Below are 21,879 nucleotides of genomic sequence, written 5' to 3'. Positions count from 1 at the left end.
TCCCGCTGGCTCTGCCGCTGAGTTCCCCACCGCTATTCAATGTCACTTAGTCACTTTTTTGGACCCTGGGTTGTTTCTCATCGGTTTGGCCCACACTTCGAATTTCTTTTAGCACCGGGGAGCTCTGAGGTCGGGCCACCATTTTGAAAGGGGCCCAGAACTCTAAATGAGCTTGTGGGTCCCCCACAATCCCCACCCATGGGCAACACTACTCCCCCACACACGTGGACACTACCCCACCCCACACCTCCCAAGTGATGATTTGGGGCAGCACGGTAACATTGTGGATAGCACAATTGCTTCACAGCTCCAGGGTCCCAGGTTCGATTCCGGCTTGGGTCACTGTTTGTGCGGAGTCTGCACATCCTCCCCGTGTGTGCGTGGGTTTCCTCCGGGTGCTCCGGTTTCCTCCCACAGTCCAAAGATGTGCAAGTTAGGTGGATTGGCCATGATAAATTGCCCTTAGTGTCCAAAATTGGCCTTAGTGTTGGGTTGGGTGGGGTTACTGGGTTATGGGGATAGGTTGGGGGTGTGGGCTTGGGTAGGGTGCTCTTTCCAGGAGCTGGCGCAGACTCGATGGGCCGAATGACCTCCTTCGGCACTGTAAATTCTATGAGATACCCCGCTATGGGGCCCCTGGGCGTCTTCCCTCTTCAGGCTCCCCCAAGCCCCCTTACAGCACCCCCTCCCTTCCTTCTATGGCTCCCACCCAACCTCCCGGAGGCCCCTACTTAAGTGCCCTGCACTCCCCCACCCTTCAAACCCCCTCCACCCTCATTTTATGGACATGGCCCCCGTTGCCCTTGGAATGCCACCCTTGCATGGCCACCCTGGCATCCAGGCAGTGCTCCTGCTGGCTTGGCAGTGCTGCCAAGGTGCCCGTTTTCCAGGGGGAGGGTCAGGGAGCCACCCTGCGCTTACCCTGACCACCCTGGGGTTGCCGGTAGCCGGGAGACCCCCCGGGTGCTCCACGTTTCTGTGGATCAGCACTGATCGGCGCCCAGCTGCAGCATTCCTTCGGGAGGCTGGTGGATCCCGCGCAGTTAGGTTGTAATTCTGCCTCATTCGATCAGGCCCATTCGGGGCGGGATTCCGACTCCGACGTCTCGCGGGGCTTTGGAGAATGCCGTGAGACGGGGAGCCTGTCAGGAGCTCGCTGAAAGCCTCTCTCAGGATTCCCCGGCCGCGTTGCGCTCAAGCGAGAGCATAATGCGGCCATGGATTTGCGCCCTATAACTATAGTGTCATTCTCTGGTGTGTACAATGGAGATCATTTTACAAATGATCATCTTTTAAAAAAGCTGCAGGGTGCATTATTGCTGAGTGATGAGAGTGCGATAGCTGGTATTGTATATATTTGTAATTGTCAAGGTGGGATTGACATTACTGCGGGACTGAGCATAGATTATTTACAATTAGCAAAAGTGCAAGTCAGATGCACTGCAAAATTCCTCTTTACATTGCTCAGTAAATGTAACCAGACCTCAGACCAAGAATGTCAATTTCTCATTAAATCAATATTGCTTCCTCTGAGATTTGGTAAATTAGCATAAATAGCAATAAATTTCAGGGCACTTTTGTACGATGATTTATGTCCCCAAGGAATTGGAATTCAGCATGTTCAGACTTGAGACTCTTAATAGGAAAGAGAAACAGATTTTTATCTACTTTGTCCTGTGTTGGTTGGAGTTAGATTCCACCCCCCCCCCCCCCCCCCCCCTCCTCCTCTCAGCCGTCCCAATAACCCTGTGTCCCCCTCTATCTGTACACACTTTTCTCTCATTCCATAAATCTTTCTGTACAGGTGACGGTGAGGATGATGAGACTGATGAAAGTTTGCCAGATGGAATCAGACCAGCCCTGTCCAAAGCAGAACGGAGCCACATTATTGTCTGGCAGGTGTCATATATTCCCGAATGAGACGTTACTACCACAAAACTCACCCCTAAACATCATCTGTATGTACATATAAAATACCCTGCATTGTACTTGTCCTTGACGAAAGCCTCTCAAAAGCTAGAAGTTCTGTTGCGTTTCCATGGTATCTCCGTTTTGGAATTGGTCGTTTGTTTGAAGTTTGCAATGGACAGTCCAACACCTTTTGAATTCAATTTAAAAATGAAACAATGTGTGAAAATAATTTGGGAATGGCTAACACCGGATTCTTTTCGAGACTGAACCTCTATTCATCATCTAACCAAATTTGTTGCTGTTACTAGCATTTGCCTTTATCATTAACCTGTACCTAAAATGTTGAACCAACTCTAAAGAGGCCACCATGATGCATGCCAGGTGCTGGAGGAAGCAATGACATGAGGCAGCTTTTCACGTCTGCCCATATACCCATCACGTAATAGTTTGTTTACTTTTGAAATTAAGATTTAGTCCCTTTTTTCAGTCAATTAAAACTTACCCCCAAATGTTTTTTTAAATGAAAAAAATTAATTTCCAATAATGTTCACACTTTAAACAGTTGCCTGTAACAGTAACTTCACTTAACTGAGTTCCCCCGTGAGAATCTGCCACTGCAAATGGAACTCAAACGACTGGTAAGAGGGCTGGAAAGATGGGTAAATATTTTTGAAAACAACAGAGAGATGTGAAGACTGGGAAATTGAATGGCTGTGTTCGTTTTGTTCAAGGGTATCACTGATGTTCAATGGCAAGAGGGAAATGTAACCACTTTTCAGATCATTTTTATCAGAGAATAGAATGATTATAGCACATTTTAATAAACCAGCGTTTTTAGCTATCCAATTGGTCACATTAAAGGCAGTACCATTGAGGATGTTATTTATTTTTGGGGGGTGGGGGCGGGGAGAAAGAAGTGCATTCTCCTTCAAGTTGGGTTTCTGCACTTGGCCCTTGAGAAGTGAGTTTTTTTTTACCATTGTTCATTGTAGCTGTCAGCGTTATAGTTGGCACTCTTGAGGGTTTGGTGGAGCCTGCTACTATCTGCTTTAATGTGTAACAATATCGGAACAGGGATCAGGAACAATGGAATTTCAACAGGATGCATTCATCATTCATTTCCGAATGTAACTGGCTTCTGCAAACATTGCGGGGCAAGATGGACAGGGATTTATGGCTGCCTCCTTCACTTAACCATTTTAGTCAGTAAATTTATTTTGTGGAATATAATATATCCCTTTGACTTTAAAGTGGTTATATTTCTTTTGGGATAAAATAGAATTGCTCTTTATTACAATGAAATAAAAACAGGCTCTTGGGATAATGGCCACACAATTTGCTGGAAAGGTATCTTTTCTGGATAGATCTATGGATGGGTAGCTATAGGTTGTGTGCAAGACTGCACCGAATATCTTTAGTTCACCTTGGCTTTAGGCTCACTGGATGGACATTCAGTGAACTGAAGGAAGTGTAGAAAGACATTTCAGTATTCATCAGCGATCTATGTCCGCTACACTTTTCGCCATGACACAGGAATATGCATTCTGAACATTCATGGTATTCCAGTATTGAAGCATTGAGTGAGATACCATATGCTTTGAAGTTTCTTTTTACTTGCTCCCAGTTGTCCTTTAAAACAATGAATGGTCTTGAGTAAAAGCAGAGCAAATCCAAAAGTGGTTTTGGTTAGAGAGAGCTGGCAAAGGCAGTGATTACATGTCATTGCTAATACCAAGGTATTCAATGCTTTAATGTTAACTCCAATACAGCCCTTACTATTTTGGTGGTGAAAGTGTGCCCCAGTAGTTTTAGCAGCATGGTTCTGGATGCAAAAGACTGATAGCTTTAGTAGAGGTCTTGTCATCTTAAATAAATGGAAGAGGATACCAATGCGCGCACAAATATTGAAGTCTGTTCAGGGGAACAAGTGCTGTAAAGTGCAAATGGCATCTTTGTTCACAACCTTAATTGTTGTGAGTTACCTGGCATGTCACCCAGAGAGGCAGGAAGAGGTGGAAAAACATTAGAGATGATCACTGACCAGTGCACTGCAGCCATGGAGAAATTTGCTTCCTTATTTTTTGGGTCAGAGGACAGCACAGTGGCAGTAAACATTGAGACAACATGGAGCAAAATTGAAAGACAAAGCATTTAATTCATTGTGTTATTTAAAGGGACGGTTTGTTCAATCAGTTCCTGTCTGAGCCATGTGGGAATATTATACAATGTACACAAGAATTGAGTGACTACTATGACCTGTCGGATATGTCGGGAGTCAGCTGTGCTAGGTATAGATACGAAAACTTTGTGTGGATTTACAGAAATTCTCTTTTAATTTGATCATGTACATATCCTGGAATACATGTTATAAATGTTGTTAGTGAATTCAAAACCTTTGCATTCTGTAACTCTTCAGTATATATGTATATTCATATAACACACCACCCTTGGAGTATTCCATGCCTACACCTTTCTTCCTTGGTGTAATGCAGATAATAACAAGGTCATTTTGACCAGGGACAAGAAAGCTATCCGTTCAGTCAGTTTTATCGTTCTGATCAAGATGTAAAGTAGGAATGAGCAAATTTTGAATGGAGCTGACAGTAAAATATCATGGAATTCGAGAGGGGAAACAAATTCGCTAACTGTGATTGGTGAAAAAGTGCCAGCTATTCTGCAAAAGAACTCACATTCGTGGCAGGATAGAATAAATGACACTGGTTTGGAAATCAGCAGATGTCTGCTTTTTCCTCTGTCTACCAGTGCGTTATATTTGAAACTTCCCCTCTTGAATAAGGTGGTAATTTTTCAGGGTCCATAAAATAGGTTATGGCTCTTCTGGGCATTTCAGACCAGGTCCTCAGCCAGTAGCAATTTGAGGTTTTTCATGTAAAGTATCTCTTATGTATTAGTCTTGAGAGAGAGAGAGATTCTGCGGTGCTTCCTAACGGAGTCCTGTACAAAACGCTAACTGGTGTATAATGAAAAGGTCGGGTCGGGTGTATAGAGAGGGTTGGCTGGTGTAAGGATATGTTCTGAGCTATTTTCCCTGTGCAATGTAATTAACTTAATTAACATGTAATTGTTCCATATGTAATAAACATATTCACATCATAAAACAATCAATTGTTGTATTCATTAGCCACATTTCAAATTGTTCATTGTTTCAGCTTGAAGCTGCTTCTGTGCAAAATAAATTGTTACCAATGCATCTGTACAGTTTAGCGGCATGAGTTCCCCACATTACTGATGCTTACCCATCAAACTCAAATGTGGTGACCATGTGCTCTACATTATTAACCCAGCACGTGGAGTGTTTTGGCAAATATCAATTTATTTGAATTATATTTTGACACTTATTGTGCCGGCCGAATGCATACAGCACTTTTCCATTATCTGCCACGTCATGGAATCTGATTACTAGTCACAAAACTTTGCATTTGCAGTAATCTGACATTTTGGCTGGATTGACTTTAAAACTCAATACAGCATAGGCAAGGTTAAATCTGCAGACGATAATTCAAATTGATTTTTTGGGCAACTGCTATTTGGAGAAAAAAGCACAAGTTAAATGTTCTTATGATTGAGCTGCAATACCATCAAACCGCCTCGTGGTGCGATACGTGGCTTCAAATGGCTATATTTTCAAACCGCCCACCAGGCCTCATACAAGCTAGCTTCCTCAATAGTGAAGGAAACATATACAGGTGGAATTTTCAGCCCAAGCTGTAACAGTGAATTAAAGAAAGAGCAAAAGGCAGCATGAGTGGATATGGTCTGTCAAGTCTGATCCTGGCCTTCAGCGCCACTAGTTGCCTGCTTCCTGTATCCCTCGATTCCCTGAGACACCAAAAACCTGTCTGTCCCATAGCCTTAATCCAATGATGGAGCGCCCACAACCCTCTGGGGCAGAAGATGCCAAATATTCACGACTTTTTGAGTGAAGTAATTCTCCTCATCTCAGACCTAAACCCTTACCCTGAGACAGTGCCCCAGAGGAAAGGGCATTCAAATAACCTCAACAGCCATTGTAAGACTGTCATTCATAAACATGCAGCATTCCAATTTCACATTGTCAGGTGTGATTTCAAAGGCAGCATTTCCAACTTTTAAATCTTCAAACAGCAAAATCCAATTTATGCAAAGTAGTAAGGTTTGTTTCGATGAACACTTGTTAAGCTGAGGTGCTCAGAAGGTTCTGACCTTTGGGTGCAGAATGGTGTGTTTCTGTGATGTCTGACGTAGCAAGATGTAGCTCTCACCATTGGAAGCAGATGCATTAAGGGGATAGGGCACTCCTTCAGTATGCCAGCCACACGCATCTGAATCATTAGGTCCAAGGCTCAAGTCCCACTCAGGACTTGAGCATTGCACTGTCGGAGGTGCTCCTTTTCGGGAAAACTAAGGGCCTTCCCCCAACTACCTGCTTGAGTGGATGTAAAACATCCCGTGGCACTATTCCAAAGACAAACAGTTAACACCATATCCCCCTTTCCACAGGTGTCCATCAACATTTATCCCTCAGTTGACATCAGAAAAAACAGATGATCTGGTCATTATCACACTGTTTTTTGAGGGAGCTTGTTGAGCACCAATTTCCTACATTACAAGACACTATATTTTACTGTAAAGTGCTTTGAGATATCTGGTGGTTGTGAAAAGCACCATGTAAATGCAAGTATTTCTTTCATCAGTAAATTTTCTACCTGTCCATTTGTCTGGAGTATCAATAATGTATATGGGGAGAGTGCTGCTCACAGGAAGAAAAGCAGGTTTAAAAAAAAATGCAATAAAAGGAAAACGAAAAGATTTTCTCCGAGCAGAACACAAGATGTCCAGGAGTGCTTCAGAGTGTTACTGGATTTCAATTTTGATAACTTGAGGCCTCCAGTCTAGTACTCAACACTAATGACTGCCAGTGGCAAAACCGGTCTACTACAACAGTACACAATGCGAGTTGCTTAATTGTCAGTGTTAATAGATTTCAGAATCTAGCTAGTTTTGTTTCTACCTTGGAGCATTTATCAACTTTCAACCCCAGACACAAAATTTAACCATTCTATTCCAGGAATAAACTGGTAACACTACAAACTGAAGAGGCTTCGTGCACATCCAAAGGAGAATATCAATACAACAGTGCTCTAATCTAGAATTATATCTCATGGCTGTATCCTGTGGTGTGGTTCAGTAACCTTAATAGTTATCAGGCACTTTCACCTTCAGAATCCATAGATTGCATTCAGGATGAGTCAGACAAGCTTTCTTTGTGAAAGTGTACTTTTAATGTCATTTGTTTTTTTAAAAAAAAGCAAATTCAAGTACATGCGTTGTACAGACATTGTAGGTATTGTGCAAATTCTTACAAACCATGGTTTTTGAATTTCCCTGATATAATCATGATGACCAAGGAGCTTTCAAATTCAGGCAATAACAGTTGACATGGAAATAAATAAATCTGGTTAGTCTCATCTTGGACGGACTCGCACAACAGTCAACAGATCCAGCAACTTAGTAACAATTAAAGTGGCTGCTGGGAATGGAATGAAACAATTTTTCCCAATTACATTTTAGCTTCATGTTCTGACAAATCAGTTCTCAGTTTACAGTACAAACAGCAGAGAGGGAGGAGAGAATCTCCATTGAGCAAACCACATTCAGGAAGTTGGTCTAATTCAGAGATCCCCGGGCCGCACAAATGAGCTGCAACATAAGGTTCAAACGATTGCACACTAACGTGAATAAACTAAATCGAATCCTTGTTTTCAGCTCCGTGGTCGGCATCTCCCAATCCCGATGAACCTTCGGGCTACCCACGCACGCACCGGCTGGGAATGGGGCGCACATGGGTGGTTTGGATTGTTTTATGTTGGTAATCTGAACCATGCATGTGCCAGCTGGGAATTTGTAAACACTGGTCATGTGCATGGGCCTGACCGGTGTTTTAAAAAAAAAAAATCAGAACTGTGCTTGGGTGGTTTCTTTCCTGGCCGGCCCATGCACGTTTCGGATTACCAACATAAAACATTGAAACTCGCATGTGCAGCCCTTTCCTGGCTGACGCATGCACAGGAGATCCCAGGTTCTTTGGGAATTGGAGATGCCGACCAGGGAATTGAAGACAAATGGCTCTGTTCGCCTGCGTGACGCAAGGGAGAAGTTTAAAAAATTTATGTTCCGAGTAAGGGAAGAGAGGTAAGAAAAAGGAACCAATAATTAGAGAAACAGGCTCCAAATTGAAATGCATGTTAAGCCCTTCATTGTAAACTAATGAAAATTGTACTAAATGGTGGCTTGACATGATTTTAAGGTGTTAGAGATAAAAGGCTTTGCGAGAGGGCAATTCAGTTGGAGGAAATAGGAGATGTGCCTCAATTGTTTTTTTTAAAGAGTAACGTGTGCCATATTACTCCAGCCTCCCCGAACAGGCGCCGGAATGTGGCGACTAGGGGCTTTTCACAGTAACTTCATTGAAGCCTACTTGTGACAATAAGCGATTTTCATTTTAATTTCATTTCATGTTAAAAAGGTTGGGGACCACTGGCGTCTTGTTGGTTTTAACAATCTCAGTGTTTAATACCCTGTCATTAATATCAATATTGTAAGTGACCAGATAGAGGTAAAAATAATTAGTATTGCTCCAATTTTTACTACATTTCACCCGATATTGAACATTCCACCCAATCTGAATGATCATTCACCACACCCATTCCAATCACCCTTAGATTGCACTGGACTACATGAATAAAAATCTAAAGCACCATTAATTTGAAACAGGAAGAATTGCTGATCACTGTCGGTTTTTAATTCACACCCATATTCACTCATTATTGACTTTACAAGAACGGGCTTGTTTATAAGAAGCTATCAACTTAATTCTCCTGCACACAGCCTGCTCTGCGCAGAACCCTAAACATAAAGGAGTGAAGAATTCTACATTTTTAAACATTGATAAAGTGATTAAACAGTCCGACTTGAAACAAGTTTGATGACCAGACCAAAAGTTAGGTCAGGTGGGTTATTTCCCCAGCCTACGCTGTGAAATAGTTGGTGCAATAGGGCCAGCTACAGGCTCATCTCGCACACCAAGATTTTAGGCATTTCAAAATTTCACTTCAAGTCTGGTTAAGTTGAATGATTCTCATGTAAAAGTACCACTCGAGTATTACTGTGTCCATGTCACTCCTGCGACAGATTAAAGTGAATTTCAGGTTTAAAAAAAAAACCTGGAGTTTTAAACCAAGTAACAGAAAATTGTGTAAATACACAGCAGGGCAATCAGCATCTGTGAAGGGGCAAGACGGGCTAATGTTTCGGATCAAGAATCAGCTGAAACACACCTTTACATGGTAAATTTCAACTGGATTATTGCGCTCAATACAGTTGAACACCCCCCACCCCCGCACGGAGCCAACATAGTTTAAAAATAATTTGCATAAAGAAAGAATAATTCAATGATCCCGAGGTCTGGCTGTCTTAGCGTGGACATTGTAACAATAGTACTTCAGTATTGATGGGTCGTTCCTGAGTGAAGTCAGTCAAAAGATTGGTTTACTCATAAATCCAGTCACCAGCACAGTCGTTCCAGCAGATTAGCTCCTCTGGGTGGAACCAGAGTGAGATTTCACGTGTGGCACTTTCCACCGAATCACTGCCGTGGATTACATTCCTGCATCGCACACCAAAATAAACAAACATCCGTTACTTTAGAGATTAAAGTGGCATCGCTGCATTCAACACTTCACAGAATCTACAGTGCAGAAGCAGGCCGTTCGGCCCATCGAGTCTGCGCCGGCCCTTGGAAAGATAAGCCCACCCTCTACCCTATCCCCGTAACCGAGCAACCCCACCTGTCTTTTGCTGGGACATTAAGGGCAATTTAGCATAGCCAATCCACCTAACCTGCACATCTTTGGACTGTGGGAGGAATGAAAATGAATGAAAATCACTTATTGTCACAAGTAGGTTTCAATGAAGTTACTGTGAAAAGCCCCTAGTCGCCACATTCCGGCGCCTGTTCGGGGTGGCTGTTACGGGAATTGGAACCATGCTGCTGGCCTGCCTTGCTCTGCTTTCAAAGCCAGCGATTTAGCCCAGTGTGCTAAACAGCCCCTAAACAGGAAACCCACGCAGACACGGGGAAGATGTGCAGACTCCGCACAGACAGTGACCCAAGCCGGGAATCGAACCTGGGACTCTGGAGCTGTTAAGCAACAGTGCTAACCACTATCATAGATTATCATAGAATTTACAGTGCAGAAGGAGGCCATTCGGCCCATCGAGTCTGCACCGGCTCTTGGAAAGAGCATCCTACCCAAGGTCAACACCTCCACCCTATCCCCATAACCCAGTAACCCCACCCAACACTAAGGGCAATTTTGGACACTAAGGGCAATTTATCATGGCCAATCCACCTAACCTGCACATCTTTGGACTGTGGGAGGAAACCGGAGCACCCGGAAGAAACCCACGCAGGCACAGGGAGGATGTGCAGACTCCGCACAGACAGTGACCTAAGCCGGAATCGAACCTGGGACCCTGGAGCTGTGAAGCAATTGTGCTATCCACAATGCTACCGTGCTGCCCCACTATGTTACCCTGCAGCCCATAGCAGCAACTCTTGATTACAGACGTACTGAAAGAGAAGAAAATGACATTCCTTCTATTTTCAGATAGTCCACCATCATTTCAAACTTCCATTTCTAGTTTAAATGAATGAACCCCACACTTGTTAATATCTCTAACTCAGCAACAAGTTTGCTACTGGTAGAACACTAATCAGATGGGCACTTGTAGCGTCCATTGTGTATCTTTCTTGATTGTGTAGAACTGGGTTCTCTTTGCAGGACTGCACTACCCGAGAACAATGTTAGTCACTGGACTCAAAGGAACATCTCTCTCTGGCGGTTTACCCTGTGTGGGGCTCACAAAGAGAGCTTCACTGTGGAGTTGTATGCCGAGAAGGAATGTGTCTGAAGCTAACCTGTACCTTGAAACAGGTTTATTTCCAGGACAACAATACAAAGTTGCAGAGTCTCCCAGTTGCTCCCCCGACTGAACTGATATCTATGCTCTTGCAATGATTCCCTAATCCGTCCCCATTTGGTTCCATGCTCCCTTACCAGCAGCACTGGTGTGTCTGTGTCCATCTTATCTTAAACTTGTCCTTAATCTAAATTCCAGTGAATACAATCCTACTTTCTGTAATTTAAACATGCTAGTCATTCTACCATGCACTCTCTCCAGGGCTAATAGATAATTCCGAAGGTGCGGTGCCTAGAATTGCCCACATTAATCTGGGTGTGATCTAACTAGGTCTTTGTATCACTGAATGAAGATATAAAGACTAGCATGTCGTTTGCCTTTCTAGTTATTTACTTATTAAACATTTTTTTTTAGAGTACCCAATTCATTTTTTCCCATTAGTGTGGTCAATCCACATAGCTTGCACATCTTTGGGTTGTGGGGGCGAAAACCACGGGGAGAATGTGAAAACTCCACACGGACAGTGACCCAGAGCCGGGATCGAACCTGGGACCTCGGCGCCGTGAGGCAGCAGTGCTAAGCACTGCGCCACCGTGCTGCCCCTACCTTTCTAGTTATTTTCCACATCAGTTTGTGATGTTTTAATTATCTGTGTACCTCGGCCTCGAAGTCACTTTGGACTGCCACTGTTCTAGCATTTAGAAAGTAGCCTGGTTCTATCCTATTGGGGTCCATAGGTGACCTCACATTTGCCTACATTAAAATCCATTTACCAAGTCATTGGCCGTTCACTTAATTTAATATCCTTGTATTTTATCCTTCCAACTACACTGCTAACAATGCCACATATCTGGCAGCCTGCCATCGGTAAGCTTGAAAAGGTGGTTTTCAATTCATCCAGAATTCATTAGGTTAATCCCAGAGTTGAGGGGGTTGGATTACGAGGCGAGGTTGAGTAGACTGGGACTGTACTCGTTGAAATTTAGAAGGATGCGGGGGGATCTTATAGAAACATATAAAATTATGAAGGGAATAGATAGGATAGATGCGGGCAGGTTGTTTCCATTGGCGGGGGAAAGCAGAACTAGGGGGCATAGCCTCAACATAAGGGGAAGTAGATTTAGGACTGAGTTTAGGAGGAACTTCTTCACCCAAAGGGTTGTGAATGTCTGGAATTCCTTGCCCAGTGAAGCAGTAGAGGCTCCTTCATTAAATGTTTTTAAGATAAAGATAGATAGTTTTTTGAAGAATAAAGGGATTAAGGGTTATGGTGTTCGGGCCGGAAAGTGGAGCTGAGTCCACAAAAGATCAGCCATGATCTCATTGAATGGTGGAGCAGGCTCGAGGGGCCAGATGGCCTACTCCTGCTCCTAGTTCTTATTATGTTCTTATTAATTTTGAGGGTATATATATCAGGAAAGGGTGAACAGGCTGGATCTCTTTTCTCTTGGCAAAAGGTGGCTGAGGGGTGACCCAGAGTTCTTAAAATGATTAAAGATTTTGATTCAGAGAGAATCTTTCCTCTTGTGCAGAAGAGCATAACTGGAGGCCATCAATCAAAGAGAAGGCACCAAGAAATCCAGAAAGGAATTCAGTAGAAACATCTTCAACCAGAGTGTGCTGAGAATGTGGAATTCTCTACCACAGGTAGTGGTCACAGAATCGCAGCGTTGTTACGGCGCAGGAAACCATTCGGCCCATCTTCTCCGCACTGACTCTCCAAATGAGCATTTTGAATTAGTGCAATGCCCCTGCTTTTCCCCATAACCCTTTCACATTGTTTCTGTTCAAATAATCATCTAAATGTCTCTTGAATGCCTCAATTGGACCTGCCTCCACCACTCTTCCAGGCTCTGCAATCCAGACCCAAACCATTCGCAGTGTGAAAGGTTTTCCTCACGCCACATTTACTCCTTTTGCAAATCACTTTTTAAAACCCCTGCCCTCTCGTTCTTGAACGGTAAGTTTCTCCCTGTCTACTCCCCTCATGATTTTGAACAGCTCTATGGTTGAAGTGAATAGTATAGATGCATTTGAGGGAAACTAGGCAAGTATTTGAGGAAGAAGCGAATATAAAAGATATGGTGATAGATTTAAATGGGAAAAGTTAGTTGGATGCTTGAACATAGAACAGTACAGCATAGTACAGGCCCTTCGGCCCACGATGTTGTGCCAAACATTTATCCTAATCTAAGGTCAACCTAACCTACACCCCTTCAATTTACTGCTGTCCATGTGCCTGTCTAAGAGTCGCTTAAATGTCCCTAATGACTCTGACTCCACCACCTCTGCTGGCAGTGCATTCCACACACCCACCACTCTGTGTAAAGAACATACCTCTGACATCTCCCCTATACTTTCCTCCAAACACCTTAAAACTATGTCCCCTTGTGACAGCCATTTCCACCCTGGGGAAAAGTCTCTGGCTATCCACTCTATCCATTCCTCTCATCACCTTGTACACCTCTATCAAGTCACCGCTCTGCCTTCTTCGCTCCAGTGAGAAAAGCCCTAGCTCCCTCAACCTTTCTTCACAGACATGCCCTCCAGTCCAGGCAGCATCCTGGTAAATCTCCTCTGTGCCCTCTCCAAAGCATCCACATCCTTCCTAAAATGAGGTGACCAGAACTGGACACAATATTCCAAGTGCTGTCTAACTAGGGTTTTAATAAGCTGCAGCAAAACCTCACAGCTCTTAAACTCAATCCTCCTGTTAATGAAAGCCATTAACTTCCATTAACAACCTTAACAACCCTATCAACCTGGGGGGCAACTTTGGGGGATCTATGTACACGGACCCCAAGATCCCTCTGTTCCTCCACACTGTGGCGACTAGGGGCTTTTCACAGTAACTTCATTTGACAATAAGCGATTTTCATTTCATTTAACCCTGTATTCAGCATTCAAATTCGACCTTCCAAAATGAATCACTTCACATTTATCTAGGTTGAACTCCATCTGCCACTTCTCAGCCCAGCTCTGCACCCTGTCAATGTCCTGTTGTAACCTGCAATTGCCCTCGACACTATCTACAACTCCACCAACGTTCATGTCATCGGCAAACTTACTAACCCACCCTTCCACTTCCTCATCCAAGTCATTTATAAAAGCCACAAAGAGCAGAGGTCCCACAACAGATCCCTGCGGGACATCACTGGTCACCGGCCTCTAGACGGCATACTTTCCATCCACTACCACTCGCTGTCTTCTTTCGGCCAGCCAATTCTGTATCCAGACAGCCAAATTTCCCTGTATCCCATGCCCCCTAACTTTCTGAATGAGCCTACCATGGGGAACGTTATCAAATGCCTTACTGAAATCCATGTACACCACATCCACTGCCCGACCTTCATCAATGTGTCTCGTCACATCCTCGAAGAATTCAATGAGGCTTGTGAGGCATGACCTGCCCCTCACAAAGCCATGCTGACTATCTTTAATCAAACTATGTTTTTCTAAACAATCATTAATCCTATCTCCCAGAATCCTTTCCAATATTTTGCTCTCCAGATGTATGACTGATGGGTCTGTAATTCCCAGGAATTTCCCTATACCCTTTCTTGAACAGGGAAACAACATTCGCCTCCCTCCAATCATCCGGTACTCCTCCAGTGGAGAGTGAGGACGCAAAGATCATCGGCAATGGCGCAGCAATCTCCTCCCTCAATTCCCGTAGTAACCTGGGTATATCCCGTCAGGCCCAGGGGACTTATGCTTTGATGACCTGATGCTTTGAGCAGAGAAAAAAATGCCATTTGAGCTAAACGGCCTCTTTCTGTGCTGGACATGCTTTTTATCCCATCATTTAAATCATTAATAAATATGGCGCATAGCTGAGACCCCAACACTTATCTCTAAGGACATCATTAGTCAACCTGCCCATTATCCTTACTCTGTCTCTTGCCACTCAGCTAATTGCGTTCCCAGCAATGAAGTTCAACTTTAGTGAGCAGTATCTAAAGAGGGACTTTATTGAATGCCTTCAAAGTCCATATAAATAACATCCAGACGTTCCTCCATCCATTACTTTAGTCACCACTTCAAAAACATTCAGACATCGGTAGCACAAGTGGATAGCACTAGCTTCACAGCGCCAGGGTCCCAGGTTCAATTCCCCGCTGGGTCACTGTCTGTGCAGAGTCTGCACGTTCTCCCCGTGTCTGGGCTGAGAAGTGGCAGATGGAGTTCAACCTTGATAAATGTGAAGTGATTCATTTTGGAAGGTCGAATTTGAATGCTGAATACAGGGTTAAAGGCAGGATTTTTGTAAGTGTGGAGGAACAGAGGGATCCTGGGGTCCACATACATAGATCCCTCAAAGTTGCCACCCAGGTTGATAGGGTTGTTAAGAAGGCGTATGGTGTGTTGGCTTTCATTAACAGTGGAATTGTGTTTAAGAGCGGTGAGGTTTTGCTGCAACTTTATAAAACTCTAGTTAGACCACACTTGGAATATTGTGTCCAGTTCTGGTCGCCTCATTATAGGAAGGATGTGGATGCTTTGGAGAGGGTACAGAGAAGATTAACCAGGATGATGCCTGGACTGGAGGGCATGTCTTATGAAGAAAGGTTGAGGGAGCTAGGGCTTTTCTCACTGGAGCGAAGAAGGCAGAGAGGTGACTTGATAGAGGTGTACAAGGTGGTGAGAGGCATGGATAGAGTGGATAGCCAGAGACTTTTCCCCAGGGTGGAAATGGCTGTCACAAGGGGACATAGTTTTAAGGTGATTGGAGGAAGGTATAGGGGAGATGTCAGAGGTAGGTTCTTTACACAGAGAGTGGTGGGTGTGTGGAATGCACTGCCAGCGGAGATGGTGGAGTCAGAGTCATTAGGGACATTTAAGCGACTCTTCGACAGGCACATGGACAGCAGTAAATTGAAGGGGTATAGGTTAGGTTGATCTTAGATTAGGATAAATGGTCGGCACAACATCGTTGGCTGAAAGGCTTGTACTGTACTATGTCTGCGTGGGTTTCCTCCGGGTGCTCTGGTTTCCTCTCACAGTCCAAAGACGAGCAGATTAGGTCGATTGGCCATGATAAATTGCCCTTAGTGACCAAAAAGGTTAGGAGGTGTTATTGGGTTATTGGATAGGGTGGAAGTGAGGGCTTAAGTGGGTCGGTGCAGACTCGATGGGCCAAATGGCCTCCTTCTGCACTGTATGTTCTATGATCGAACCTTTATAAATTCATGTTTGTTCTCTCTGATCAATTGAATATTTTCAAAGTGTTCGTTCACGATCTCCACCCTTACTATATTGATGTTAAACAGTTGATCTATAATTCTCTAGTTTCCCTCTTTCAGCATTCCTAAATAGTGGTGGGAAGCTCTAAGCTTACACACAAAATGTTTTACGCTTATAAATGAATTGCTTAGCTATTTTTAAAATTTTTTTAAATCTTGCGGCCTGCCATGACTACTCCATTCAGCTTTCTGCTTTTAAAACCAAGAAAATACCCACCTGCCCACTTCAACACAGAAGTCCCCTCTGATGGTGCCTGGTGCAGAATCTGCAGGATTGGTCTCTCCCAGCATGGCCCGACTGGTTTTAACAACATCCAGACCTTGCCATACCTGAAGTGATGAGGAAATAACGGTCAGTAACAGACTCTTGCAAAATAAGGTAGTCAACGTGGCAAATTAAAGTTACTGTGCCCACAAAGTCTTCCTTGACAGCAGTGATTTATCACAGTGCATAAAGATGGTGAAGTCAATGCCTTTTTGATAAACTACAAACATTCTGTGGCACACGTATACACACATTGTTTTAAAATTGGATTCTGACAAGCAGATGCTTTGCAGCTGTCTATCAGCTTTGTACAAAGCATTATATCCTAAAAGCATGTATTTAAATTTTCACAGTAACTTCATTGCAGTGTTAATGTAAGCCTACTTGTGACAATAATAAAGATTATTTTACAAATGCAATAAAGATCACCTGTAATGAGTTGGATGAAATTATGATTTGTTTCTCTAATTATATGGTGTTAAACTTGTTGTACAACTCAAGGTCAAAGTACAGTGTTATGAAATCCATGTTTCTTTCCCTACACAGAATGTTCCACTTTTGCCCCCTTCCTCTCAGTATGGTGACTTACTAAACCAAGTGGTTCCTTCTTAATAGTGAGTCTCGGCATTGAAAGTCATGGAAGGCATCACCCAAGCCTAATGCTGTATCCACCCACTGCCCACAATCTATTTTCCAACTTGGAACTATTTATAATAATAATCTTTATTGTCACAAGTAGGCTACATTAACACTGCAACAAAGTCACTGTGAAAGGCCCCTAGTCGCCACACTCCGGTGCCTGTTCGGGTACACGGAGGGAGAATTTAGAATGTCCAATTCACCTAACAGCATGACTTTCGGGACTTGTGGGAGGAAACCCACGCAGACAATGGGAAGAACGTTCAGACTCCACAGACAGTGACCCAAGCTGGGAATCGAACCTGGGACCCTGGAGCTGTGAAGCAACCGTGCTACCCACTGTGCTACCGTATTGGATAGTGATCGGGGAAAAGAATCCAGAGGGATTTTCCAGCTCCAGGGCGCCGAGCCAATTTCAGTTCCTAAAGCATGCAGTTTACCATTGTAAAGATCAGAAAGTTACTAGTGCCGCAGCTGTGCTGATCAGGTTACTCAGTACAAAACCAGCTTGTACAAGTGATGACATTTTCGGTTGTGAGCTTTTCACGTTGACGTTAGCAGAGGGTGGAACAGATCAGCCACCTGTTGATTTAAGCTCTTATTTTAATCATCTTTAATTATTTTTTTAATCCTTCCAATAATTGGGCCATTAAACAAATCATAAACATCACATCCATTGTTTTCAATTCTGTGGCATGGTTCCTCTACATGGTATTATCGTTCATTGTAAATGCTTGTCTAAAATGGATGTGCAAAAGGTTCCTCCATGCAGCCTTAGGAAAAGACTCTCTGACGAGAGGCTAATGTTTGAGGATTGCTGTTAGAGCATTTACGGATCATTCTCTGTACTTACTAATGATCCCTTTGAATTATTCAGAAGAAATTGCTCACCATCATTCCCAAAAGCTGCTCAAGAATCGACTAACACTTTATTCTTTATCAAAGTTTAATGTTCAATATTAGTGTTTCTACACCCAACATTATTAAAAATTTAAATCTTGCTCCATAGCAAGGTACATAACCATGTGACTATGCCAAGAAGTAATTCCTACAATTTGTGACTTAGATATTTCTCGAACACAGCCACAATGGGAGGCAGTAAGAGGACGTGACTCCTCGTCCCAATCCTCAGAATATTTAAGTCAGGCTGACAACTCGGATCACCCACTGCACCTCAGAGTTGACCAACAAAGTGACACCAGGGAACAAATCGACCAACTGCTCCTTCTACCGTTGCAGGTAGACCCGACACAAATAGAAGACTTAGAAAACTGGATTAAAGGAAGATACTGTATAGTTCTGGCTGCTGTAACATACCATAGCAACCAAAGGGCCGGAGCTCATGTATTTCACCAATCCATTAAAGAAAGGGCGGTTCTGGAGTTCAATGTAATGATCTCGCAGCAAGTTTTCTGAAGCCTACATAAAAAAGACACAGTATGCCATTATTTAATTTATTAGACTTATTCCACCAAACATTAGAGTAAAATATAAAAGTCATCTCAAAATATCTGGATGTTATGTAGCACAGGGTCTCAAATCCAGCTGTCCAAAAACCAGCACTGTCCGAAAACCAGATGTTTTCACTCAATTTTAAATTGAGTGAAATAATAAAGAACTTACCTGGCCAATTGGGCTGGGCACGGTATTGGCAGTGAGCTGCCTGACTAGTTATCGCTTTCGTCACTTGCGTGCCAGACTATTCCCACGCTCTATGACCCTTAACCCCACCCGATTCAACTTGACCCGGACCGTCTGATTCAAAATCCAGCAAGATCTGAAATCTGGCGTGGCCTCGGTCTCAAGGTTGCCTTTTTGAGACACTACCTGTATATTCCTGATCAGTGTAGCAAAGTGAGCAAAAGCAGTTAGATCATCAGTACTTCAAAATGTTAAGTTTATTTAATTAATACATTCCTGATTCCTCTCCAAGTCTTAACAGGAGTTGCTACTCATTACTATGTCATACATATTTGGATGTGACACAGGAGAATATTAATGTCCTGCACATAATACGGAAACACAGTCATTCAGTATATATCCACTCTCATGGAGCTAACGAGGTGTGCCCAAGCCCCTGCTGGGGAAGAGCTTTTCCAAGCTCTGTCCAAAACCTGGCTCCTTCCCATTTCCAGCCTGATGTGGAGATGCCAGCGTTGGACTGGGGTGAGCACAGTAAGAAGTCTTACAACACCAGCCTGGACTGGCCCCACTTATTCACTCTCTCAGCCGTCTCATTTGAACATGACATTTTGGTTTGCAACACAACTTATCGGAATAAATTCACTGAATCATTTAAATCTGGGAAATGCCTTTATGAGGATCAGCGCAGAGCTGTGCTACGAACAATCCAGTTGGTTATATGAGATATAATGAAATTAAAATCATTTGCCCCATTAGGACTGTCTTCCAACTGAAGAGGTGTAGACCATTTTACTGTAGGTGCAAACCAGCTTTGTAAACCATGGATAAAAACATTCTTCAATTTATATCCTGCCTCTGTAGGTAAAGGGTAGATGTTGAGCAAATGTTTCAACTGTCCAGGAAATCTTGAACAGTGGTTCACTGTCTCAGAATACGGGATTGGCCATTTAGGGCTAAGGCAAGGAGAATTTTTTTTTTACTCAAGTGTTGTGAATCTTTGGAATTCACTAGCCCAGGAAATCCAGTCGTTGAGTATTTCTTGGGTATTAGGTGGGATGGTGTGAGAAAGTGGAGTTGAATTTAAGATCAACCAAGATCTTACTGGATAGTGGAGAAAGTAAATAGCCCACTTCTGATCCTATCCTTGCATTCCTAAATTGTATTGAATATCTGTTTAAATTTTGGTCCCACTTCACCATGTTTGCAAAGTCACCAAATTAGGGAACTAAAGTCGCCACAGTCCCAGAGGACCATAGGCTGCTCTCCCCTTTAAGAGCTGACTGGTGGTGATTTACCATGAGGGTCACCACACCTCAGGCGAGGGACAAGGTTGAGAAGGCAGAGTCTTCAAGGATAAATTCAGCCGGTACAGGAATTGGACCTGCGCTGTTGCCATCGCTCTGCATCATGAACCGGCTGTCCAGTCGAATGAGCAACCTGACAGGCTTCTCCCAGATCAATAAATCAGAAAGTCAGCAGGTTTTGAAGTAAAACTTTGTACATTTTAAACGATTCTCTTATTCCCAGTGTCCATGATTGTACAAATAGTATCTACTTGTACCAAATTACACCTATGCTTCTCTAGGTCTAGAAATATGCTCTAGGTACTGTACCTGCATTATTTTCATTCCAACCAGTTTAAATCCCTTCCGTTCAAATCTCTGTATGATTTCTCCAACCAGGCGCCGCTGAACTCCATCTGGCTTGATAGCTAGAAAGGTGCGCTCATGTAGTCCAGCAATTACTATGTAAACAGAAAATGCAGAATTTTGATAAGAAAGACTTGCATTCAGAACACACCTTCCACAAAACCACAGGATACTCTGTGATGCTTTACAGCTAATGAAGCATGGGTCACTATTGTAATGTGGTAAACGCAATGGCCAATTTCCACGCAGTAACGTCCCACAAACACCAATGTGATAATGGGGCCAGATAATTCTGTTTGGTGATCGAAGTTGAGGATCAATATTGGGCAGGCATCAGTGAGAACTCCCTGCTCTTCTTTGAGCTAGTGCCTTTTATGGTAAATGGGACATCTGAAATATGGGACACCTGAGAGATGGCACCTCTGACTGCAGCTTTCCCTCAGTACAGCACTGAAACACCAGCCTAAATTCTGTGCTCATATCACTGGTGAGGCTCAAACCGACAACTATTTGACTAGATTGAGCCATGGTTAATATAATCTTGGCTGCTTATTAATACTTGGTTGTCAATGTGCAGGATTTCAATGACCAAGATGTCCATGTGCAGGACGTCCATGAGGTGGGTGCCCATGAGCAGGGTGCCCATGAGGAGGATGCCCATGAGCAGGGTGCCCATGAGGAGGGTGTCCATGAGCAGGGTGTCCATGAGGTGGGTGCCCATGAGCAGGGTGCCCATGAGGAGGATGCCCATGAGCAGGGTGCCCATGAGGAGGGTGTCCATGAGCAGGGTGTCCATGAGCAGGGTGCCCATGAGGAGGGTGTCCATGAGCAGGGTGTCCATGAGGTGGGTGCCCATGAGGAGGGTGTCCATGAGCAGGGTGTCCATGAGGAGGGTGTCCATGAGCAGGGTGCCCATGAGGAGGGTGTCCATGAGGTGGGTGCCCATGAGCAGGGTGTCCATGAGCAGGGTGCCCATGAGGAGGGTGTCCATGAGGAGGGTGTCCATGAGGAGGGTGTCCATGAGCAGGGTGTCCATGAGGAGGGTGTCCATGAGCAGGGTGTCCATGAGGAGGGTGTCCATGAGGTGGGTGCCCATGTGCTGAGCGGTCGACACCCGGCGCCGGGCTCTCCTGCAGCACCTACCCCAGTCCCAGCCCCCGCTGGGGCGAAGGCTGCTCCCAGGCGCCGGCCCACACCGGCCTCCTCCCCATTGGCGGCCTGCAGCGGGCGGCCTGCAGCGGGCGGCCGCCCCATGTTCCCCCCCCCCCCCCCCCCCCACTCACCCGTCTGGAACAGGTAGGAAAAGACGGTCAACGCCACGCAGATCATCCCGCCGGCCTGCGCGCCCTTTCCCCCCGCAGCAGCAACGGCCGAGGCGGGAGCGCGCGCGCAGGCGTCACTTCCCGAAAGGCGCGCGGGGACGCTGCTGGGGGCGCGCGCGCGCGCCGGCGTCACGTCCGGAAAGGCGCGCTGTGACGCTGCTGGGAGAGGGCGCGTCGGCGTCACGTCCGGAAAGGCGCGAGCGGCCTCTGCTTGGGCCGTTGGG

General features: G+C 44.5%; 2 protein-coding genes across 2 annotated transcripts in view; one reads left to right on the top strand and one right to left on the bottom strand.

Moving 5' to 3' along the window:
• Nucleotides 1-5,033, top strand: part of LOC140394466 (C-Jun-amino-terminal kinase-interacting protein 3-like) — an 86,081-nt gene extending 81,048 nt beyond the window's left edge. The window contains 1 exon segment of the mRNA XM_072481760.1: nucleotides 1,805-5,033. Within this exon segment, the coding sequence (XP_072337861.1) occupies nucleotides 1,805-1,920 (116 nt within the window). The 3' untranslated portion in view covers nucleotides 1,921-5,033.
• Nucleotides 5,034-7,170: 2,137 nt separating this feature from the next.
• LOC140394467 (nucleoside diphosphate kinase A-like) lies at nucleotides 7,171-21,773 on the bottom strand. The gene is made up of 5 exons (XM_072481761.1): nucleotides 21,617-21,773; nucleotides 20,298-20,428; nucleotides 18,358-18,459; nucleotides 16,354-16,466; nucleotides 7,171-9,577 (listed from the first exon to the last, which is right to left on the bottom strand). Exons 1-5 carry the CDS (start codon nucleotides 21,660-21,662, stop codon nucleotides 9,460-9,462), a joined length of 510 nt encoding a protein of 169 aa, XP_072337862.1. The 5' UTR covers nucleotides 21,663-21,773; the 3' UTR covers nucleotides 7,171-9,459.
• Between the last annotated feature and the right edge of the window lie 106 nt (nucleotides 21,774-21,879).

Source organism: Scyliorhinus torazame, chromosome 17, assembly GCF_047496885.1.
Source record: "Scyliorhinus torazame isolate Kashiwa2021f chromosome 17, sScyTor2.1, whole genome shotgun sequence".
Lineage (NCBI taxonomy): Eukaryota > Metazoa > Chordata > Chondrichthyes > Carcharhiniformes > Scyliorhinidae > Scyliorhinus > Scyliorhinus torazame.
Note: the sequence above shows the minus strand (reverse complement) of the source record. Positions and strands in the feature narration are given on the sequence as shown.